Source organism: Oncorhynchus mykiss, chromosome 27, assembly GCF_057628025.1.
Source record: "Oncorhynchus mykiss isolate SJ-2025 chromosome 27, ASM5762802v1, whole genome shotgun sequence".
Lineage (NCBI taxonomy): Eukaryota > Metazoa > Chordata > Actinopteri > Salmoniformes > Salmonidae > Oncorhynchus > Oncorhynchus mykiss.
The window spans coordinates 40,964,059-40,990,000 of record NC_143048.1 but is presented as its reverse complement, the minus strand read 5'-3'; the positions used below and the strand labels follow the sequence as shown (position 1 = coordinate 40,990,000).

The 25,942-nt window shown below is 43.6% G+C and overlaps 2 protein-coding genes across 2 annotated transcripts in view; one reads left to right on the top strand and one right to left on the bottom strand.

The window, feature by feature from the left end:
* The window catches only part of LOC110508030 (pentraxin-related protein PTX3), a 12,297-nt gene extending 1,371 nt beyond the window's left edge, over positions 1-10,926 (top strand). The window contains exons 2-4 of the mRNA XM_036965018.2: positions 2,992-3,157; positions 5,387-5,766; positions 8,417-10,926. Of these exons, the coding sequence (XP_036820913.2) occupies positions 2,992-3,157; positions 5,387-5,766; positions 8,417-9,081 (1,211 nt within the window). The 3' untranslated portion in view covers positions 9,082-10,926. The remainder of the gene's footprint in view (positions 1-2,991; positions 3,158-5,386; positions 5,767-8,416) is intronic.
* Positions 1-25,942, bottom strand: part of LOC110507223 (ventricular zone-expressed PH domain-containing protein) — a 170,117-nt gene that overhangs the window by 105,362 nt on the left and 38,813 nt on the right.

The window sequence follows — 25,942 nt, the reverse complement described above, 5'->3', positions numbered from 1 at the left end:
AAATGTATGCAAAACCTTCCACAGAAAAGAGCTTAGATTTCATCAGATGACATTAGAAATCAAACGCTAGTTGGTTAGCAGCCACTCATCAGTAAATTAGCTTAGAATGAAAGAGCAAGGTCTTTTTTTTATAGCAAAAACAATGCATGGCCATCAGATTTCTTATGTTTACCACAGAAAAAATGTCTTATCCGAGTGAAGAAGTGAAACTGAATCACTAGATCTGCGTTTTGATATTTCGTCTGCGTTTATTTATCTTTCTCAGTGAAAATTATGAATTCTGCGTTAAGGCAACCCCTGTATCTTCAGACATCTGTATGGCTGTGTTCAGACAGTGTGTGTCCAGATATCATACTAAAATAGTTTGATTTTAGAATCATTGTGCTATGTATGTGGGTTATAAAAGTATGTCTAGATGTACTCTGTCCAGTGTTGGTCTTTGTCAAGTTTTTCGTCTCTGGATATGACGCGCAAAGACTAATCATAGAGAGTGTGAGCACTGACTGTGTTAGTGCTGAGCACATCTGGACATGTTCCCTCTCTTCTCACTCTTCTCCTCTCTTTTCTCTCTTCTCTCCTCTTTTCTCTTCTCTCTTCTCTTCTCCTCTTCTATCTTCTCTCTCTTCTCCTCTCTCTTCTCCTCTCTCTCTTCTCGTATCTCGCTTCCTTCTCTTCTCTCTCTTCTCTGCCAGAGTACATTAAGTACAGTACATAGATAATGTAAATAATCTGGACCAGTGTTTACCGAATGGTGAGTCACTTCCAATTCAGCGGTTCATAAATTTCCAAAAGCTTTAGGTGGGTTATAAAGCAACATACATTTGGGAATCACTGATCTAGCTGTGCTCTGTCAGTCAATCTATCTCCAGTAGTTGTGGCTGAGGGAGTGTTTCTCAATGTGTTCTGTCAGTATTGTCTGGGAAAGTCTGGGCAGAGATGTTCTCTGTCAGAGAGTAAGTTGAGCGAGAGGAGACCGGAGCTTTTAGCCTCCTATTGGGAAAAGACCATTATGAATGACTGGTCATTGATCAAAGAAATACTATTTAATTGGGAAATTCTTCTCTCAGCTATTTTGGAAGGCAGGCTCCTCTGTGTGTGTGTGTGCGTGTGTGTGTGTGTGTGTGTGTGTGTGTGTGTGTGTGTGTGTGTATGCTTGGTACTCATACAGAAAACCATAACCAACAGTACATTTGCTCAGGGCAGTTTGTAATGTGATATTACATTACTAAAGATGAAGTGGCCCAAACAAACACTGGAGAGTAACATAACACATTATCACACCAGAGAAAGACACTGTGACAATAACTCAAATTGCCAGGATACAGGACACGGAAAGAGAAAGAGAGGGACAGAGCGGGAATAGATTGATACTGTTTCAAGCAAAGGGAGAGAAAAAAGTAGTTTACAGGAGAAAGGGACCATCTAAGAGAGAGATGGACGGTTGGATGGAGAAAGGGACAATCTGAGAGAGAGATGGACAGTTTACAGGAGAAAGGGACAATCTAAGAGAGAGATGGGCAGTTTACAGGAGAAAGGGACAATCTAAGAGAGAGATGGACAGTTTACAGGAGAAAGGGACAATCAGAGAGAGAGATGGACAGTTTACAGGAGAAAGGGACAATCTGAGAGAGAGATGGACAGTTTACAGGAGAAAGGGACAATCTGAGAGAGAGATGGACAGTTTACAGGAGAAAGGGACAATCTAAGAGAGAGATGGACAGTTTACAGGAGAAAGGGACAATCTGAGAGAGATGGACAGTTGACAGGAGAAAGGGACAATCTGAGAGAGAGATGGACAGTTTACAGGAGAAAGGGACAATCTGAGAGAGAGATGGACAGTTTACAGGAGAAAGGGACAATCTGAGAGAGATGGACAGTTGACAGGAGAAAGGGACAATCTAAGAGAGAGATGGACAGTTGGATGGATGTAAGAGAGAGATGGACAGTTTACAGGAGAAAGGGACAATCTGAGAGAGAGATGGACAGTTTACAGGAGAAAGGGACAATCTAAGAGAGAGATGGACAGTTTACAGGAGAAAGAGACAATCTGAGAGAGAGATGGACAGTTTACAGGAGAAAGGGACAATCTGAGAGAGAGATGGACAGTTTACAGGAGAAAGGGACAATCTGAGAGAGAGATGGACAGTTTATAGGAGAAAGGGACAATCTGAGAGAGAGATGGACAGTTTACAGGAGAAAGAGACAATCTAAGAGAGAGATGGACAGTTTACAGGAGAAAGGGACAATCTGAGAGAGAGATGGACAGTTTACAGGAGAAAGAGACAATCTAAGAGAGAGATGGACAGTTTACAGGAGAAAGGGACAATCTGAGAGAGAGATGGACAGTTTACAGGAGAAAGAGACAATCTAAGAGAGAGATGGACAGTTTACAGGAGAAAGGGACAATCTGAGAGAGAGATGGACAGTTTACAGGAGAAAGGGACAATCTGAGAGAGAGATGGACAGTTTACAGGAGAAAGGGACAATCTGAGAGAGAGATGGACAGTTGACAGGAGAAAGGGACAATCTAAGAGAGAGATGGACAGTTGGATGGATGTAAGAGAGAGATGGACAGTTTACAGGAGAAAGAGACAATCTAAGAGAGAGATGGACAGTTGACAGGAGAAAGGGACAATCTAAGAGAGAGATGGACAGTTGACAGGAGAAAGGATAGGAAGTGAATGATTATTGAGACATCTCAGTGTTGACTTAAAATGTATGAATAAAAAGCTCTCTAACATACCCAACCTCTCCTTCCCACTCAATTAAATTTAATTCAATTCAATTGAGTGGGAAGGAGAGGTGGAGCAGTTCATACAGGCATGTATGTTAGATGGCTTGTATTCATTAATTTCACTTCCTCTCTCTCTCTCTCTCTCTCTCTCTTCTCTCTCCTCTCTCTCTCCTCTCTCTCTCTCTCTCTCTTCTCTCTCCTCTCTCTCTCTCTCATCTCTCTCTCTCTTTCTCTCTCTCTCTTTCTCCCTCTCTCAGCCACAGCTACCCCAGCCCCAGGACCCTGTAAGGCTACAGACATGACTAAATGGGACAAGCTCTTCTCCATGCTGGAGAACTCTCAGATGAGGGAGAACATGCTTCTGCAGTTCTCCGATGACATCATCAAGGTGGAATTGGGGTCGCTGCGTGGAGAGATGCTAAGGTTGGTTTTTGAGAAGAAAGTCTGTGCTATGTATATGAACTTATATGAAGTCAAAAGTTTGTCATTCAAGGGTTTTTCTTAAGTTTTACTATTTTCTACGTTGTAGAATAAGAGTGAAGATATCAAAACTATGATATAACACATATGGAATTATGTAGTAACCAAAAAAGTGTTAAACAAGTCAAAATACATTTTAGATTTTAGATTCTTCAAAGTAGCCACCATTTGCCTTGATGACAACTTTGCACACTCTCGGCATTCTCTCAACCAGCTTCACCTGGAATGATTTTCCAAAAGGAGTTCCCACAAATGCTGAGCACTTGTCGGCTGCTTTTCCTTCACTCTGCGGTCGAACTCATCCCAAATCATCTCAATTGGGTTGAGGTTGGGTGATTGTGGAGGCCAGATCATCTGATGCAGCACTCCATCACTCTCCTTCTTGGTCAAATAGCCCTTGTACATCCAGGAAGTGTGTTGGGTCATTGTCCTGTTGAAAAAAAAATGGTAGTCCCACTAAGCTCAAACAAGATGGGATGGTGTATCGCTGCAGAATGCTGTGGTAGCACGCTGGTTAAGTGTGCCTTGAATTATAAATAAATCACTGACAGTGGAACCAGCAAAACACCCCAACACCATCACACCTACTCCTACATGCTTCACGGTGGGAACCACACATGAAGATATCATCTGTCCATCTACTCTGCGTCTCATTAAAAAAAAAAAAATCTAATTTGGACTCATCAGAACAAAAGACAGATTTCCACCAGTCTAATATCCATTGCTCGTGCTTGTTGGCCTAAGCAAGTCTCTTATTATTATTGGTGTCCTTTAGTAGTGGTTTCTTTGCAGAAATTCGACCATGAAGGCCTGATTCATGCAGGCTTCTCTGAACAATTGTTACTTGAACTCAGTGAAGCATTTTTTGGGCTGCAATTTCTGAGACTGGTAACTCTAATGAACGTATCCTCTGCAGCAGAGGTAACTCTGGGTATTCCTTTCCTATGGCGGGCCTTATGAGAGCCAGTTTCATCATAGCGCTTGATGGTTTTTGCGACTGCACTTGAAGAAACTTTAAAAGTTCTTGACATTTTCTGGATTGACTGACCTTCATGTATTTCTCTGTGTATATTTGAGCTATTCTTGCCATAATATGGACTTGGTCTTTTACCAAATATATCATATCATTCTGTATACCACCTCTACCTTGTCACAACACAACTTATTGGCATCAAACGCATTAAGGAAAGAAATTCCACAAATTAAACACACATCTGTTAAAGGCACATCTGTGAATTGAAATGGATTCCAGGTGACTACCTCATGAAACTGGTTGAGAGAATAAGAAGAGTGTGCAAAGCTGTCATCAAGGAAACGGGTGGCATCTCAAATATAAAATATATTTTGATTTGTTTAACACTTTTTTGCTTACTACATGATTCCATATGTGTATTTAATAGTTTGATGTCTTCACTATTATTCTACAATGTAGAAAATAGTAAAACTAAAGAAAAACACTTGAATGAGTAGGTGTGTCCAAACATTTGACTGGTACTGTATATATACTGAACAAAAATATAAACGCAACATGTAAAGTGTTGGTCCCATGTTTCATGATCTGAAATAAAAAATCCCATACATTTTCCATACCCACAAAAAGCTTATTTATCGCCAAATGTGTTTATATCCCTGTTAGTGAGCATTTCTTCTTTGCCAAGATAATCTATCCACCAGACAGGTGTGGCATATCAAGAAGCTGATTGAACAGCATGATCATTACACAGGTGCACCTTGTGCTGGGGAGTATTTCTGTCTGTAATAAAGCTCTTTTGTGGTGAAAAACTCATTCTGGCTCCCCAGTAGGTGAATCTTTCTCCCAAGTGGGTGAGCTTATGCCCTCCTAGGCCCACCCATGGCTGTGCCCTGCATAATGAGTCTAATGGGCCTAATACATTTATTTCAATTGACGGATTTCCTTATGAACTGTAACTCATGTTGCGTTCATTTTTTTGTTCATTATAAATGGAACTCTCAGCCAATGGATCATAACCAGCAATCCGAAATCGACCTTTACCTCCCTAACCTCTGTACACCTGTGTATATCTGACAGGAGTCCATGTGGAATTGGGCGTAAGAAACTACTGGTGCAGTTGGCTAGCTTGGCTCCCATGTGTACTGTACTTCCTGGTCTCTGATGTAATCCCTCTCTAATCCTTCTTCTCCTCACCACAGGTTCGTGGCTCAGTACGGAGGGGCCTGTGGCGTTGCGGTGGAGACCGCTGGGCGGAGGATGTCCATGCAGATGGAGGCTCGCCTCAGGGAGAGCATGGAGCATCTCAGACAGGATCGAAGCACTGATGCTGGGAATTCAGCTGGGAATAGCCATCAGGAAAAGCTGTTACAGCAGCTTCTAACTGCAGTGAGGACACAGGCTATCCAACTTATCAAGCTGGAAAACATCTGCCTGAGTAATCCAGAGGCTAAGGGGGAAAACTTGCAGCAGGAAGTGGCATCAGCAGAGATGCTGGTTGCCGTGGTGACAGAGCTGGCGAAGACGAGGGCAGTGCTAGAGCTCGCGCTCAAGTCGGCACAGCAACGACACCTGCCTGCAGGTGAGAACACCACTTCCTGTGTCCCTGTCTATACATCCTGCCATCCTTTACATTAGTGGTCCTCAACCAGGGGGCACTAGTACTGACCTATCCACATGGGGAACTTGACCCAACCAGGGGCACTAGTACTGACCTATCCACATGGGGAACTTGACCCAACCAGGGGCACTAGTACTGACCTATCCACATGGGGAACTTGACCCAACCAGGGGCACTAGTACTGACCTATCCACATGGGGAACTTGACCCAACCAGGGGCACTAGTACTGACCTATCCACATGGGGAACTTGAAAAGACTCATGAGACAGTAGACTTACTGGTAAACTGCACATGAGGGGGTATTTCAGTGGTACTCTAGGCAGAGCAACATGTACTTGGTGGTACAGTAACCAGGTTGACAAGCCCTGCTCTACATAATGTAGAAGATGTTTAGACACCATCAGGTAATACAGCACTCCTCTCACCAGAATCACACCAGACATCCCTCCCAGGCAATGTGATCATTAACAACCCATCATTCTTGAAAGAATGAAAATAGGAAATATATACTTAGAGAGTATGAATATAAACAACAATTCTGGTAAATTTTTCTTAAAAATGAATAATATGAATTGATTCTTACTAGAGTGCCTTTCCGTGTTCCAAGCTCAGTCTCTGCATCTGAAATACACCCACAGGCCCTGTTCAGACCTCTACCTACTTACTCTGTTGAAATTCAATCAAAAACAAAATGAGTTTGAGGACTTACAATAAGCCCAGAGAGCAACAAGGCTATTGTTCTATAAAGAGGAGTCTCTCTGAATCAAGTCTGTTCATATATACATATAGCCGCCAGGTCTTTCAGTGAGCCAGCTCCAGTTCCCAGCATTAATCAGATAGAACTTCAATGCTTTTTACATTGCACACACACACACACACACACACACACACCGTCTATATCATCCGCCCTGTAAACCTGGATACTGAGCAGAAGGAGGTATAATCATTAGCAGGTCGACAAAGCAACCACAGCAAAACACCCTGGGAAACAGAACCAGATGGGAAAGGTTACCCCCGGAGAGAAACCTGAGACAAATGTAACGTCAACATTTAGGGTCTGGTAGGAGGAGTCTCAGTGTCATGACCTAGCTATCAGAATGCTGCTGCTGCTGCAGAGAGAGGGGAAAGGGAGCTGTCCACACTGATTCAAAACCCACTTAGTCATACACACAGAAACACGCACGCACGCACGCACACACACACGTACGTACGCACGCACGCACGCACACACACACACACACGCACAGTGTGATAAGAAACAGACATGGTGAGCATACAGTTTACTCTTTCATCGCCTAAAGGAGAGAGAGAGAGAGAGAGAGAGAGAGAGAGAGAGAGAAAGAAAAAAAACGACTGCGCCCGCCGAGTGGGAAAAGACAGGGAAAAACTTTTGGTCTATGACATCATTAACACTGACCGCAGCCTGAACCTCAAACACCCTCTCTGTACACTGATCACACCATGGTCTACCGCTCAAATACCAAACTGCTCCATTGGCATGACTGTTAAAGGTTCAACCATAGAGATCCTTGGCACGACTGTTTAGGGTTAGGGGTAGGGTTAGGGGTGGGGTTAGGGTTAGGGGTAGGGTTAGGGGTGGGGTTAGGGGTAGGGGTGGGGTTAGGGTTAGGGGTAGGGTTAGGGGTGGGGTTAGGGGTGGGGTTAGGGTTAGGGGTGGGGTTAGGGGTGGGGGTAGGGTTAGGGGTGGGGTTAGGGTTAGGGGTAGGGTTAGGGGTAGGGGTAGGGGTAGGGTTAGGGGTAGGGGTGGGGTTAGGGGTGGGGTTAGGGTTAGGGGTAGGGTTAGGGGTGGGGGTGGGGTTAGGGGTAGCGGTGAAGGTGACTTCAAAAGGACATTCTACTCCAAAATGAATATATATAATTTCCACCTCTAGAAATGAACCCAATAACATAATGCTAAAATGATTTGGTACAATTATTTTAACATATTGGACCATGCATATAGCCTATGCACGGTCCATATTAACATGTATGCTTTTAGCAATAACAATGATCACCTGTAGCCCAACTGATGCAGCATAGTGGCTATAAATGAATAGGCTGAAGCATGGGGTTGTCTACCTGTATTTACCCTACTGGGCTAATCTTTTAACTAGTGATCTTTTAACTAGTTAGGTTCCTATTGAAGAATTTGATGTCACAAAAAAACTTGCATAAACAGTTAATATCACGTAGGCCTACCTGTTAGGGTAAGTTGGGGTAACCCGCCACCCGAGGTAACACACAGGGACCCTGATTGATCTAGCACATGCAAAGTGCACCTCGGCCTTGGCAGACATATTTTTTCATGTTCCTTATTTTTTTGGGGCGTGGTGGCAATGACGTCAGCGGAAACATTGTACATTATATATACATAACTAATATCTAGTGAAGTGTTTCTTGATGTGAGATAAAGACAATATGATCTGGTCATCTGTAGTGCTTGTGAGAACAGAGCTTAGGACTGAAGAAGCCCTGTGAGACAGCATACAGGGTCTTTGTCCATCTCACTCTTGATTTCTCTCCTGATTTTGTCATCTTTCAGATCAGTAATAACCGCAAAATGACTAAAGCTATTCTCTCATCCTCTCCTCCCTCCCTCCTCTCTCGCAGGCTGTGAGACCGCTCTTCTCTTCCCTATGCGTTCCCGTCGCATCTTCTCGTCAGTGACACCAGACCTCCCTCTCTCCCTCTCTTCCTTCACCGTGTGCCTGTGGGCCAAGCCCGTCTCCGTCTCCAACAGAACTGTGCTGTTTTCCTACGGAACCAAACGGAACCCCTATGAGATACAGCTCCTTCTTAGCGGAACAAGGGCTCTCTTCACCGTGGGAGGAGAGGCTCACCTGGTGGAGGCACGGGGAGTGGTGAAAGGAGGAGGAGTTTGGACCCACCTATGTGGGGCTTGGAGCTCTGAGCAGGGCATAGCGTCACTATGGGCCGATGGACACAGAGTGGCATACACACCCGGGGTGGCCGAGGGCCACATGTTACCGGATGGAGGCTCACTCCAGCTGGGGCAGGAGAAGAACGACGGTGGGGTCTCTGGAGGGTCAGGTGGCAGTGGGAGTCAGATGCCTGGGTTTGAGGGAGGCTTCGATGCCAAGTTGGCATTCGCTGGGAAGATGACAGGGGTGAACATGTGGGACCGTGTGCTGACGGAGGAGGAGATATCCCAGCTGGCTTTGCAAGACGGTGAGGGGTGTGAGCAGAGGGGGAATGTAGTTGGGTGGGGCTTGACGGAGATTGTGCCTCACGGGGGTGCTCAGTTCATCAACTAACTCTGATGACGTTTTCATCATCATCATCGTTTAAATCAACTCTATCAGCTTCATCATCATAATCCTCATCATCTTCATCCTAATCCTCATCATTTAAATGAACTATCATTTCATCGTTTAAATCAACTCTACATCTTCATCATAATCATCATCATTTAAATGAACAGTCATTTTCATCATCATAATCATCATCATTTAAATGAACCATCGTTTTCATCATGTAAATCATCATTTAAATTAACTATCATCATCTTCGTCGTCACCATTATAAACTAATTATGCTGCCCTAAGACCTGCAGTGCAGAACAGCCCGACCGGCTGAGACTGCAACAACAATGTGAACATGAACAACAACACCAGCTCTCTTTAATGGCTAAAGAGACTGGAGAAGAATGTGCCCTGTTAGAGGAGTGTTTCCCATTTAGAGAAGCAGTGGTAACACACACACACACACACACACACACACACACACACACACACACACACACACACACACACACACACACACACACACACACACACACACACACACACACACACACACACACACACACACACACACACACACACGGTGAGAAGCATTAGTATACATAGTCTAAGGAGTAGAAGTGGAACAAACATCATTTACCACAGATATAAAGAGAAAAATGAAAAGGAAAGAACAGAGGTGAGAGAGACAAAAAGATGCTTTGGGTCAACTGTCACAAAACCAGTCTGCAAGTGTCATCACTAGATGGCCATGCTAGAGAGGACCAAATTGGCTATATCATCAGCAGTGCAAGTACGTTAGCTGTTTGTTATTAATGGAGTGTTAGGGTTAAGGAGTAAGGTAAATGAGAAAGGGTTGAGGTTTGGGTTAGTTGTTAAAGTGGAATTTCTGGCTAAAAAAAACACTTTACCTTTGTCCTCTCTAGCATGGCTATGTAGTGACAACTATCTGCAAGCTGCCATAGGAGGTTTTAATCATTCTATTACCTTATAATCTTATGCTTCCGGCAAAAGTTAATTTTTTTTCCCAAGCGTTGTTTCCAACTTTGTATTTATCAAAGTGTTTACATTCAGATGTGAAAAACATAATATTTTTGTTGTTTTGTATTTTGCTTAGTTTTCCATACACCCAGAGGTCTTTCCATACACCACCCAGAGGTCTGTTCATACACCCAGAGGTCTTTCCATACACCACCCAGAGGTCTGTTCATACACCCAGAGGTCTTTCCATACACCAGAGGTGTTTCCATACACCCAGAGGTCTTTCCATACACCCTGAGGTGTTTCCATACACCCAGAGGTCTTTCCATACACCCTGAGGTGTTTCCATACACCAGAGGTGTTTCCATACACCCAGAGGTCTTTCCATACACCCTGAGGTGTTTCCATACACCCAGAGGTCTTTCCATACACCCTGAGGTGTTTCCATACACCCAGAGGTCTTTCCATACACCCTGAGGTGTTTCCATACACCCAGAGGTCTTTCCATACACCCTGAGGTGTTTCCATACACCCAGATGTCTTTCCATACACCCAGAGGTGTTTCTTCTCCTTGAAATGGGTGCCAATGGATGATGCAATAAGATTACTTAGTCCCTGTTTGTTCCGCATCTCATTTGAGACAGAAACACTTGATTTGAAAAGCGGAACTGTGGACAATTTTTACAGAATCTGTTACAACGATCTCTGCTCTTTGTTAACGTAGTAGGCCAATGTGTATCATATTGTAAATTGTTTTGTGTTTTTGTCAAGAAGTAAAAATGAATGTATTTTGTATATAAATATTTTTTGGCATACAGTATGACTAAAAATGGAGAATAAACGAGAAACGACAATAAAATTACATGTTAACATTAAGCCTCTGATGCGTTTTTTCCTCACCAACAGGAAAGACAAGGTGCTCAAGTGTTAGAAGGTCATTTCAATCATCCCAACAACAGTTGCAGATTTGGATGTTTTGAGTGATTATTGCATATTAACTTAATTCAACAGTCTTTCACTTTATTTAGATAGTAACCCTCTGTAGTTATGCATTGGGATTAGAGTGTTAGTAAATGCACTGAACTTGCTCATTAGCTGATACATAAACTATACAGTGCCTTGCGAAAGTATTCGGCCCCCTTGAACTTTGCGACCTTTTGCCACATTTCAGGCTTCAAACATAAAGATATAAAACTGTATTTTTTTGTGAAGAATCAACAACAAGTGGGACACAATCATGAAGTGGAACGACATTTATTGGATATTTCAAACTTTTTTAACAAATCAAAAACTGAAAAAATGGGCGTGCAAAATTATTCAGCCCCCTTAAGTTAATACTTTGTAGCGCCACCTTTTGCTGCGATTACAGCTGTAAGTCGCTTGGGGTATGTCTCTATCAGTTTTGCACATCGAGAGACTGACATTTTTTCCCATTCCTCCTTGCAAAACAGCTCGAGCTCAGTGAGGTTGGATGGAGAGCATTTGTGAACAGCAGTTTTCAGTTCTTTCCACAGATTCTCGATTGGATTCAGGTCTGGACTTTGACTTGGCCATTCTAACACCTGGATATGTTTATTTTTGAACCATTCCATTGTACATTTTGCTTTATGTTTTGAATCATTGTCTTGTTGGAAGACAAATCTCCGTCCCAGTCTCAGGTCTTTTGCAGACTCCATCAGGTTTTCTTCCAGAATGGTCCTGTATTTGGCTCCATCCATCTTCCCATCAATTTTAACCATCTTCCCTGTCCCTGCTGAAGAAAAGCAGGCCCAAACCATGATGCTGCCACCACCATGTTTGACAGTGGGGATGGTGTGTTCAGCTGTGTTTTTTTTTACGCCAAACATAACGTTTTGCATTGTTGCCAAAAAGTTCAATTTTGGTTTCATCTGACCACAGCACCTTCTTCCACATGTTTGGTGTGTCTCCCAGGTGGCTTGTGGCAAACTTTAAACAAAACTTTTTATGGATATCTTTAAGAAATGGCTTTCTTCTTGCCACTCTTCCATAAAGGCCAGATTTGTGCAATATACGACTGATTGTTGTCCTATGGACAGAGTCTCCCACCTCAGCTGTAGATCTCTGCAGTTCATCCAGAGTGATCATGGGCCTCTTGGCTGCATCTCTGATCAGTCTTCTCCTTGTATGAGCTGAAAGTTTAGAGGGACGGCCAGGTCTTGGTAAATTTGCAGTGGTCTGATACTCCTTCCATTTCAATATTATCGCTTGCACAGTGGTCCTTGGGATGTTTAAAGCTTGGGAAATCTTTTTGTATCCAAATCCGGCTTTAAACTTCTTCACAACAGTATCTCGGACCTGCCTGGTGTGTTCCTTGTTCTTCATGATGCTCTCTGTGCTTTTAACGGACCTCTGAGACTATCACAGTGCAGGTGCATTTATACGGAGACTTGATTACACACAGGTGGATTGTATTTATCATCATTAGTCATTTAGGTCAACATTGGATCATTCAGAGATCCTCACTGAACTTCTGGATAGAGTTTGCTGCACTGAAAGTAAAGGGGCTGAATAATTTTGCACGCCCAATTTTTCAGTTTTTGATTTGTTAAAAAAGTTTGAAATATCCAATAAATGTCGTTCCACTTCATGATTAGGTCCCACTTGTTGTTGATTCTTCACAAAAAAATACAGTTTTATATCTTTATGTTTGAAGCCTGAAATGTGGCAAAAGGTCGCAAAGTTCAAGGGGGCCGAATACTTTCGCAAGGCACTGTATATATCAGAAGTTTACATACACTTGGGTTGGAGTCACTACAACTTGTTTTTCAACCGCTCCACAAATGTCTTGTTAACAAACTATAGTTCTGGCAAGTCGGTTATGGCGGTTCTGGAGGATCCTTGCAGACTGGTGGCTCAGGACAGGCGGGAGACTCTAGCAGCTCAGGACAGGCGGGAGACTCTAGCAGCTCTGGACAGGCGGGAGACTCTAGCAGCTCTGGACAGGCGGGAGACTCTAGCAGCTCTGGACAGGCGGGAGACTCCAGCAGCTCTGCACAGATGGGAGACTCTAGCAGCTCTGGAGAGATGGGAGAATCTGGCGGAGCTGGAGAGGAGGAAGGCTCTAGTAGCGCTGGACAGGCGGGAGTGCCTGTAGACAAAGGACGGAGAGACAGCCTGGTGCGGGGGGCTGCCACCGGAGGGCTGTTGCGTGGAGGTGGTACTGGATAGACCGGACCGTGCAGGCGCACTGGAGCTCTTGAGCACCGAGCCTGCCCAACCTTACCTGGTTGAATGCTCCCGGTCGCCCTGCCAGTGCGGCGAGGTGGAATAGCCCGCACTGGGCTGTGCTGGCGAACCGGGGACACCATGCGTAAGGCTGGTGCCATGTACGCCGGCCCAAGGAGACGCACTGGAGACCAGATGCATAGAGCCGGCTTCATGGCACCTGGCTCGATGCCCACTCTAGCCCGGCCGATACGAGGAGCTGGTATGTACCGCACCGGGCTATGCACCCGCACTGGAGACACCGTGCGCTCCACAGCATAACAAGGTGCCCGTGTGCCCCCCCAATACATTTTTGGGGCTGACTCTCGGGCTTCCATCCGTGCCGCCTCCTCATACCAGCGTCTCTCCGCCTTCGCTGCCGCCAGCTCTTCCCAGGGTCCTTTCCCGTCTAGGATCTCCTCCCAAGTCCAATGGTCCTGATTGTGCTGCTCCTCCTGCCACTGCCTGTCACCACGCTGCTTGGTCCTGTTTTGGTGGGTGGTTCTGTAACGGTTTTCTTCCGTCGAAGGAGAGGAGGACCAAAATGCAGCGTGGTTAGAGTTCATGGTTTTTAATATGAGAAACTCAACATGAACACAATTACAAAACAACAAATGTGGCAAACCCCCACAAAGTACCCACAGAATATGGCTGCCTAAATATGGTTCCCAATCAGAGACAACGATAAACAGCTGCCTCTAATTGAGAACCAATCTAGGCAACCATAGACATACAAACTACCTAGAAAGGAAACAGCCCCATAAACATACAAAAACCCCTAGACCAGAGAAAACACATAAATACCCAATGTCACACCCTGACCTAACCAAAATAATAAAGAAATCAAAGATAACTAAGGCCAGGGCGTGACACGTGACACAAAGATCATACTTTTTGTAGAAATGTCCTCTGGTCTGATGAAACAAAAATATAACTTTTTGGCCATAATGACCATCGATATGTTTGGAGGAAAAAGAGAGCCGAAGAACACCATCCCAACCGCGAAGCACGGGGGTGGCAGCATCATGTTGTGGGGGTGCTTTGCTGCAGGATGGTCTGGTGCACTTCACATAATAGATGACATCATGAGGCAGGAAAATTATGTGAATATATTGAGCAACATCTCAAGACATCAGATAGGAAGTTAAAGCTTGGTCGCAAATGGGTCTTCCAAATGGACAATGACCCCAAGCATACTTCCAAAGTTGTGGCAAAATGGCTTAAGGACAACAAAGTCAAGGTATTGGAGTTGTCATCACAAAGCCCTGACCTCAATCCTATAGAACATTTGTGGGTGGAACTGAAAAAGCGTGTGCGAGCAAGGAGGCAGACAAATCTGACTCATTTACACCAGCTCTGTCAGGAGGAATGGGCCAAAATTCACCCAAATTATTGTGAGAAGCCTGTGGAAGGTTTGACTTAAGTGAAACAATTTAAAGGCAATGCTACCAAACACTAATTGAGTGTATGTAAACTTATGACCCACTGGGAATGTGATGAAAGAAATAAAAGCTGAAATAAATAATTCTCTCTATTATTATTCTGACATTTCACATTCTTAAAATAAAGTGGCAATCTTAACTGACCTAAAACAGGGAATTTTTACTAGGATTAAATGTCAGGAATTTTGAAAAAGTGAGTTTAAATGTATTTGGCTAAGGTGTATGTACATTTCCACCTTCTGTATATACAGTGGGGCAAAAAAGTATTTAGTCAGCCACCAATGGGGCAAGTTCGCCCACTTAAAAAGATGAGAGAGGCCTGTAATTTTAATCATAGGTACACTTCAACTATGACAGACAAAATGAGAAAACAAAATCTAGAAAATCACATTGTAGGATGTTTAAGGAATTTATTTGCAAATTATGGTGGAAAATAAGTATTTGGTCAATAACAAAAGTTTATCTCAATACTTTGTTATATACCCTTTGTTGGCAATGACAAAGGTCAAACGTTTTCTGTAAGTCTTCACAAGGTATTCACACACTGTTGCTGGTATTTTGGCCCATTCCTCCGTGCAGATCTCCTCTAGAGCAGTGATGTTTTGGGGCTGTTGCTGGGCAACACAGACTTTCAACTCCCTCCAAAGATTTTCTATGGGATTGAGATCTGGAGACTGGCTAGGCCACTCCAGGACCTTGAAATGCTTCTTACGAAGCCACTCCTTCGTTGCCCGGGCGGTGTGTTTGGGATCATTGTCATGCTGAAAGACCCAGCCACGTTTCATCTTCAATGCCCTTGCTGATGGAAGGAGGTTTTCACTCAAAATCTCACGATACATAGCCCCATTCATTATTTCCTTTACACGGATCAGTCGTCCTGGTCCCTTCGCAGAAAAACAGCCCCAAAGCATCCTGTTTCCACCCCCATGCTTCATAGTAGGTATGGTGTTCTTTGGATGCAACTCAGCATTCTTTGTCCTCCAAACACGACGAGTTGAGTTTTTACCAAAAAGTTATATTTTGGTTTCATCTGACCATATGACATTCTCCCAATCTTCTTCTGGATCATCCAAAAGCTCTCTAGCAAACTTCAGACGGGCCTGGACATGTACTGGCTTAAGCGGGGGAACACGTCTGGCACTGCAGGATTTGAGTCCCTGGCGGCGTAGTGTGTTACTAATGGTAGGCTTTGTTACTTTGGTCCCAGCTCTCTGCAGGTCATTCACTAGGTCCCCCCTAGTGCTCACCATTATTGTGATCATTTTGACCCCACGGGGTGAGATCTTGCATGGAGCCCCATATCGAAGGAGATTATCAGTGGTCTTGTATGTCTTCCATTTCCAAATAATTGCTCCCACAGTTGATTTCTTCAAACCAAGCTGCTTACCTATTGCAGATTCAGTCTTCCCAGCCTGGTGCCGGTCTACAATTTTGTTTCTGGTGTCCTTTGACAGTTCTTTGGTCTTGGCCATAGTGGAGTTTGGAGTGTGACTCTTTGAGGTTGTGGACAGGTGTTTTTTATACTGATAACAAGTTCAAACAGGTGCCATTAATACAGGTAATGAGTGGAGGACAGAGGGGCCTCTTAAAGAAGAAGTTACAGGTCTGTGAGAGCCAGAAATCTTGCTTGTTTTTAGGTGACCAAATACTTATTTTCCACCATAATTTGATGAATCTCCTTTCCGATTGTTTGGGGCATCTGGAAAAAAAGCTTGTGAACGCAAGGTGAACGCTACCATCAGTCCTGTGTCATGCCAACAGTAAAGCATCCTGAGACCATTCATGTGTGGGGTTGCTTCTCAGCCAAGGGAGTGGGCTCACTCACAATTTTGCCCAAGAACACAGCCATGAATAAAGAATGGTACCAACACATCCTCCGAGAGCAACTTCTCCTAACCATCCAGGAACAGTTTGGTGACGAACAATGCCTTTTCCAGCATGATGGAGCACCTTGCCATATGGCATATGGCAACTAAGTGGCTTGGGGAACAAAACATTGATATTTTGGGTCCATGGCCAGGAAACTCCCCAGATCATAATCCCATTGAGAACTTGTGGTCAATCCTCAAGAGGCAGGTGGACAAACAAAAACCCACAAATTCTGACAAACTCCAAGCATTGATTATGCAAGAATGGGCTGCCATCAGTCAGGATGTGGCCCAGAAGTTAATTGCAGCATGCCACGGCGGATTGCAGAGGTCTTGAAAAAGAAGGGTCAAGACTGCAAATATTGACTCTTTGCATAAACTTCATGTAATGTCATTAAAAGCCTTTGACACTTATGAAATGCTTGTAATTATACTTCAGTATTCCATAGTAACATCTGACAAAAATATCTCAAGACACTGAAGCAGCAAACTTTGTGGAAATGTATATTTGTGTCATTCTCAAAACTTTTAGCCACGACTGTATATACATTACCAGTCAAAAGTTTGGACACACCTACTTATTCAATAGTTTTTCTTTATTTTAACTATTTTCTACATTGTAGAATAAGAGTGAAGACATCAAACTATGAAATAACACATATGGAATCATGTAGTAACCAAAAAAATGTTAAACAAAGCAAAATATATTATTCAAAGTAGCCACCCTTTGCCTTGATGACAGCTTTGCATTCTCTCAACCAGTTTAATGAGGTAGTCACCTGGAATGTTTTTCCAACTCTTGAATGAGTTCACACAAATGCTGAGCACTTGTTGGCTGCTTTTATTTCACTCTGCAGTCTTTGACATAAAGAAAAACCATAGAATGAGTAGATTTGTCCAAACTTTTGACTGGTACTGTATATATACAGTATTATATATATCTCCATCTCTGTCTCCTAACTAGGCATCTTACTTATCTCCATCTTTGTCTCCCTGTCTCTCTTTCATTGTCTCTTTCAGTCTCTCTCTCTCCATTGGGTCGGCAGGGTAGCCTAGTGGTTAGAGCATTGGACTAGTATCCGGAAGTTCAAACCCCCGAGCTGACAAGGTACAAATCTGTCGTTCTGCCCCTGAACATGCAGTTAACCCACTGTTCCTAGGCCGTCATTGAAAATAAGAATTTGTTCTTAACTGACTTGCCTAGTTAAATAAAGGTAAAATGCTCTATTCCAGCTAAAACAATGGAGAGTCTCTGTTTAATGGAGAGCCAGAGTTGTCTACTCTCCTCTCCCTTTCTCCCTCAACTCTCTCACCACTTCCTGTGCCCTATATGTCTCCCTCTCCCCTCTTCCTCTTTTTCCACCCCCCATCCCCCCGTCCCCGTCCCCCAAATATTTATCCAGAGTAGCAAAGCACACGGTGGATGTGCCAAAAAGTGCAAAATAAAACGATAAAACTCAATAAAACTACATTTGAACTTGACATAGGGTATGTTAAAATGCCTTAAACACAGATAATATACAGTAAATCACCAGCACTAGCTGACTCACAGCAGCAGGCACACCAAACCAATAAAACATGAGACTTAACCATGCCAGTTTTAACTGGGGGGTGTCAAGAGCCATTTCCCAATACGCTGTTATGTAACTGTGTGTGGTTGTGTGTGTGTGTGTGTGTGTGTGTATGTGCATGTGTACGTGTGTTGGACTGGCCTGTTACCCACTCTCAGCTTTGGACCGTGGCAGTGTTTATACTTGAGCCCGGAGAACAGACCCCCCAAAGCAGGAAGTGCCTCAGCTGCCACAACACCACTGAGACTCTCCAGGGCAGGAGTGCAACTGCCTACGCTGCGGGTGATTGGTCTAGCACAATATGGTTTCCATTAATGCATCAAATCTGGTCAAGGGAAGGACGAAATGGAGGAGGATCATTGCGGTCATTTCACAAAAGAGGATTAGGTACGTGAGAACATAAAAAGAGTTGAACGGTTCGATAAGAGGGATATGTTAATACTGTACAGGAGTCATTTACCTTAGCACGGCAGTAATTGATTATGTGATGAGTGTTCACAAAATGGTGTTCACAACATGGCCACGGTGCATTGCATCACCCAGGTGGCCGCCACACACTAAAGCTGGATGAGGTGAGTTACACAAACACAATGTCATAATGTGTGTGAAGTGTTAGCTGACCGTACAGGTCATGAAGTGTGTGAGCTATTCACACACACGTTCCAGGATCATTTACAGGATAAACAAACGGTTAACCCTGAGTGCTTGATTTCATATGACAGGTCGTGGAGGTTGGAGAGAGGGGGCCCAGGATGGGGGTCAGACATACGTATGCTCCTGAAGGCACGTACACACACACCTATGGATCCTTCTAGTCCCTTTACAACAGGAAAGGCCCTGTTCAAAGGTTCTCCTCCCCTGTAGTAGACTACTCACACCCTGTGTCATTAGACCTGTATGAAAAACACACACACACACACACACACACACACACACACACACACACACACACACACACACACACACACAAACAAACACACACACACAATTCCATTAGACTACAAGAAATCCAGAACCACATAATTGCAGACACAATATTCAATAACATCCACCAGGTGGGCTTGTTTACATTGGACCGTGTATTACAGAGCAACTGAATCCAGATGAAACAGGTCTACAAGGTGCATTTGAACGAAAGTCAGAGAGGGTTAAAGAACAGCGTTGCGAATATGTGCAAGTACTATACTAAATGTGAATGTTCTATCATATCAGCACTGTATAGACACATTACAGTACTGTAATCCAGTGTATTGTACCTCACCATATTGACTGCTCTAGGTCTATGTCACATATTGTCTTGTTGTCTGTTTCAGAGAGTCGTGGAGCTGGATGCCGCTGCAATTCAGCACGTTTATATTTACATTGATGAGGCAGGCTTCAACCTATCCAACAAAAACGGAATGGGGACGGAACATTTTTGACCACCGTGCCATTGTGAATGTCCATGGACAGTGTGGAGGGAATATCACCAGCCAGCAAGGCGTCCTCCATCACCATGCCAACCTTGGTCCCTACAACACTGCCCTTCTCATCACATTCCTGGACACACTACATGGCATCCTCATTCCAGGCGAGCAGAGGGGTGGACCAGAGCAGCCCAGGTATATTGTCATCTGGGACAACGTGAGTTTCCACCGTGCTGCTCTGGTCCGCAACTGGTTCATCGATTACCCAGAATGTATTGTTCTATACCTCCCACCATATTCCCCATTCCTAAACCCAATTGAATAGTTCTTCTCGGCATGGCGATGGAAGGTGTATGACCGCCATCCCCTCACACGCAACCCTCTTCTCCAGACAATGGAGGATGCATGTGGTGAAGTTGACGTGGTGGCTTTCGGCGGCTGGATCCGTCACTCCAGATGATTCTTTCCCCGGTGTGTAGCCAGGGAGAACATCACTTGTGATGTAGATGAGGTGCTGGAGCCAGACCAAAATAGGAGGTAGGATGCTGCCTAATGTCTTTTTTTTTCATGTGTTTTTGTCTTTTTTTGTTTAGAGTTTTGAAAGAATGAGACACTTTCATTTTTTTATTTTTGTACAAGTGTTCAAAAATACAGCATTTTGGAAATAAATGACACTGTTTTTGTTACTGTATTGCATGTGTGTGTTTATTTATGTATATTTGAGTAGGTATACATTACTGTAACAATCTTTTATAACCGGTTACAGTGTAAAACTGAAAATGCAAAAGGCATAAACCTACTGATGGGATATTCATAGTAGTGTTTTGTGTTGAGCACATCAGTGTGTTGTTGGTTGGTAGACAGATGTATTCATATGATGGGTGTGTGTGTCATCAAAAACATTTTGGAAAGAGATAAAACAGTTTTGAATGCAGTGTTTGCTTTTGCTAGAGATTTGTAGAGTTTTCCATTTTGTGTTTGTGGTTTTGTGTTCTGTGTTTAGAGTTTCGGAAAAATGGGCCAAAGATTCAGCAATTGTGGAAAACTGTCATCACTCAGGCTCCACTAGAGGGTTTGAGGCCTGGGGGGTTAAACAGATCCCTAATGAGCAAAACTAATGACGATCCCTGAGGAAAACCACTAACGAGGTCTAACCATGTTTAAGAGGGTAACAAGGTGCTCCAACTGGGATCCTGGAGGAGGCAACATAATGACAAACCCTAAGGGAGCGTGGAAAAGAGCCCCCTAACTAGGCATCTTACTTAGTGCTCCTCAAAGCTGATGTCCTTAGTACCTATCAGTGATTTATTACTATGTATGTTTTAGTATGTAATAACCAGCTTCAGAAAAAAACAGCTTTAGGTGAGCTTATCTTCAAAGTCAGAGCTTATCTACAAAGTTATAATGAAAACCATCTGTTCCCAGGAAAATGTAGGCTCACCCACTACCATAATAATGCTACTAGTATTACTATTAACACTACTACTACATCTACTGGTACTACTACCACTACTACATCTACTAGTGCTACTACTACTGCTACTGCTGCTATTACTAACACTACTACTACTACTACCACATCTACTAGTACTACTACTACTGCTACTGCTAATACTACTGTTACAACTAATTATGCTAGTACTACTACTACTACTACAACTACTACTACAGCTACTGCTACTACTACTACTACTACTGCTACTACTACTAATAATATAAATGCTAATACGACTACGACGAGGACGACTACTACAACTACTACTACTGCTGCTACTGCTACTACTACTACTACTACTACTGCTGCTACTGCTACTACTACTACTGCTACTACTACTAGTACTGCTACTGCTACTAATACTGCAACTGCTACTACTACTACGACGACAACTAATATTACTACTACTACAACTACTACTAATAATAATAACAATACTACTACTACTACTACTAATATTAATATAAATGCTAATACGACTATGACGAGGACGACTACTACTACTACTACAGTGCCTTGCGAAAGTATTCGGCCCCCTTGAACTTTGCGACCTTTTGCCACATTTCAGGCTTCAAACATAACAATATAAAACTGTATTTTATTGTGAAGAATCAACAACAAGTGGGACACAATCATGAAGTGGAACGACATTTATTGGATATTTCAAACTTTTTTAACAAATCAAAAACTGAAAAATTGGGCGTGCAAAATTATTCAGCCCCCTTAAGTTAATACTTTGTAGCGCCACCTTTTGTAGCGCTACTTTTGTAGCGCCACAGCTGTAAGTCGCTTGGGGTATGTCTCTATCAGTTTTGCACATCGAGAGACTGACATTTTTTCCCATTCCTCCTTGCAAAACAGCTCGAGCTCAGTGAGGTTGGATGGAGAGCATTTGTGAACAGCAGTTTTCAGTTCTTTCCACAGATTCTCGATTGGATTCAGGTCTGGACTTTGACTTGGCCATTCTAACACCTGGATATGTTTATTTTTGAACCATTCCATTGTAGATTTTGCTTTATGTTTTGGATCATTGTCTTGTTGGAAGACAAATATCCGTCCCAGTCTCAGGTCTTTTGCAGACTCCATCAGGTTTTCTTCCAGAATGGTCCTGTATTTGGCTCCATCCATCTTCCCATCAATGTTAACCATCTTCCCTGTCCCTGCTGAAGAAAAGCAGGCCCAAACCATGATGCTGCCACCACCATGTTTGACAGTGGGGATGGTGTGTTCAGCTGTGTTGCTTTTACGCCAAACATAACGTTTTGCATTGTTGCCAAAAAGTTCAATTTTGGTTTCATCTGACCAGAGCACCTTCTTCCACATGTTTGGTGTGTCTCCCAGGTGGCTTGTGGCAAACTTTAAACAACACTTTTTATGGATATCTTTAAGAAATGGCTTTCTTCTTGCCACTCTTCCATAAAGGCCAGATTTGTGCAATATACGACTGATTGTTGTCCTATGGACAGAGTCTCCCACCTCAGCTGTAGATCTCTGCAGTTCATCCAGAGTGATCATGGGCCTCTTGGCTGCATCTCTGATCAGTCTTCTCCTTGTATGAGCTGAAAGTTTAGAGGGACGGCCAGGTCTTGGTAGATTTGCAGTGGTCTGATACTCCTTCCATTTCAATATTATCGCTTGCACAGTGCTCCTTGGGATGTTTAAAGCTTGGGAAATCTTTTTGTATCCAAATCCGGCTTTAAACTTCTTCACAACAGTATCTCGGACCTGCCTGGTGTCTTCCTTGTTCTTCATGATGCTCTCTGCGCTTTTGACGGACCTCTGAGACTATCACAGTGCAGGTGCATTTATACGGAGACTTGATTACACACAGGTGGATTGTATTTATCATCATTAGTCATTTAGGTCAACATTGGATCATTCAGAGATCCTCACTGAACTTCTGGAGAGAGTTTGCTGCACTGAAAGTAAAGGGGCTGAATAATTTTGCACGCCCAATTTTTCAGTTTTTGATTTGTTAAAAAAGTTTGAAATATCCAATAAATGTCGTTCCACTTCATGATTGTGTCTCACTTGTTGTTGATTCTTCATAAAAAAAATACATTTTTATATCTTTATGTTTGAAGCCTGAAATGTGGCAAAAGGTCGCAAAGTTCAAGGGGGCCGAATACTTTCGCAAGGCACTGTACTACTACTGCTGCTACTACTATGACTACTACTACTACTAATAATAATATAAATGCTACTACTCCTACTACTATGACTACTACTGCTACGGATCCCACCGCTGTCACCAATGTAACAGTATAACTTTAGACCGTCCCCTCGCCCATACCCGGGCGCGAACCAGGGACCCTCTGCACACATTAACAACAGTCACCCTCGAAGCATCGTTACCCATCGCTCCACAAAAGCCGCGGCCCTTGCAGAGCAAGGGGAACTACTACTTCAAGGTCTCAGAGCAAGTGACGTCACCGATTGAAATGCTATTTAGCGCGCACCGCTAACTAAGCTAGCCGTTTCTCATCCGTTACACTACTACTACTGCTACAACTACTACTACTACTGCTACTACTACTACTACTGCTACTACTAACACTACTACAACATCTACTACTACTACTGCTATTACTACTACTACTGCTTCTGCTACTACTACTACGACTACTACTACAGCTACTGCTACTGCTACCACTGCTACTACTACTGCTACTACTAATAATAATATAAATGCTAATACTACTACGACGAGGATGACTACTAGCACTACTACTACACCTACTACTACTGCTACGACAACAACTAATATTACTACTACTAATAATAATAATAACAATACTACAACTGCTACTGCTACTACTACTAATAATATAAATGCTAATACGACTACAATGAGGACGACGACTACTACTACTACTGCATCTGCTACTACTACTATGACTACTCCTACTACTACTACTACTACTGCTACTACTAATAATAATATAAATGCTAATACGACGACGAAGACGACTACTACTGCTGCTACTACTACTACTACTACTACTACTACAACGACTGCAACTACTATTACTGCTACTACTTCTGCTACTACTACGACTACTACGACTACTACTGCTACTACGACTACTTCTGCTACTACTACTACTACTGCTATGACTACTACTACTACGACTACTACTACGACTATTACTACTACTACTACTACTACTACTGCTACTACTACGACTATGACTACTGCTACTACGACTACTACAACTACTTCTGCTACTACTACTACCTCTGTGGAAAAGGTTCTACCTGGAACCAAAAAAATGGTTATTCAAAGGATTATCCTATGGGGACAGCTGAAGAACCCTTTTAGGTTCGAGAGAGCACCTTTTTTTCTAAAAGTGTACCTCTTCAGGCCTCCCGAGTGGCGCAGCGGTCTAAGGCACTGCATCGCAGTGCTAAAGGCATCACAACAGTTCCGGGTTTGATCCCGGGCTGTATCGCATCTTGCAGAGACCGGGAGACCCATGAGGCGGCGTACAATTGGCCCAGCATCGTCCGGGTTAGGGGAGGGTTCGGCCTTGGCCCAACGCGCTCTAGCAACCCCTGTGGTGGGCGGAAGCCGGCCGCACCAATGTGTCGGAAGAAACACCGTCCAACTGGCGCCCGGCTTCCGGGTTAAGTGGGCAGTGTGGCTTGGCAGGGTAGTGTTTCAGCAAACGCACGGCTCTTGACCTTCGCCTCTCCCGAGTCCGTATGGGAGTTGCAGCAATGGACCAAAACTGTAACTACCAATTGGATATCACGAAAAAAATGGTGTACCTCTTCAGTTTTATCAGTGTAGTCCACTGGATGACCTCAACCCAAAAGTATAATAGAAACATTCATATGAACCTGCACAAACAGTCTAAATGAGACTGGACCGCTCGGGTCCTTATGAAACCTCCACTACCCCTCTACCACGCACGCACGCACGCACGCACGCACGCACGCACGCACGCACGCACACACACACACACACACACACACACACACACACACACACACACACACACACACACCTCCCTGACTCTCTCTCCTGAGTCTTATATAGGGAGTAATGGCTACAGCGCTGCTGGGAGATCCTTATCTATCCAGGGCAATGGGGCCCGGGCTACACAGCCTGTTGGGAGCCTTCCAGCTCTGAAACATGAGACAGCTGTGTTCAGCTGTAGCCAGGGGTGGGCCTGTAAACCTAAGCCACAGATCTGAGGGCCACTTAAGAGTGATCCCTCAGCTCGAACCCACAGTCAGGCTGGAAGCCATGCTGCTCTGTCTGGCCTGAGGAATGAAAGGGCAAGTGAGACATGACACAAACTGATCAACTCTTTCAACTGCCTCCTCTGATATTATTTTATTAATATGACTGAATTGTGTATTGGGCAAGGAATGAAAAAACAGACACCAGTCTGTCTCTTTAAACTGATCTCAGCCAAGATCCTCTGATCAGGAACACTGATACCCTGTCAGATTATTTAACATAGGGGAGGTTTCCCTTTAACAAAACAGAAACAATCACATCCCTCGATGGTTGTGGAACATGTCTATCTGTAAGTGTGAAATACTAAATGCGTCTGTGTGTGTGGGTATAGTTGTGGCCAAAAGTTTTGAGAATGACAAATATTAATTTCCACAAAGTTTGCCGCTTCAGTGTCTTTAGATATTTTTGTCAGATGTTACTATGGAATACTGAAGCATAATTACAAGCATTTCAAATGTTAAAGGATTTTATTGACAATTACATGAAGTTTATGCAAAGAGTCAATATTTGCAGTGTTGACCCTTCTTTTTCAAGACCTCTGCAATCCGCCGTGGCATGCTGCAATTAACTTCTGGGCCACATCCTGACTGATGGCAGCCCATTATTGCATAATCAATGCTTGGAGTTTGTCAGAAT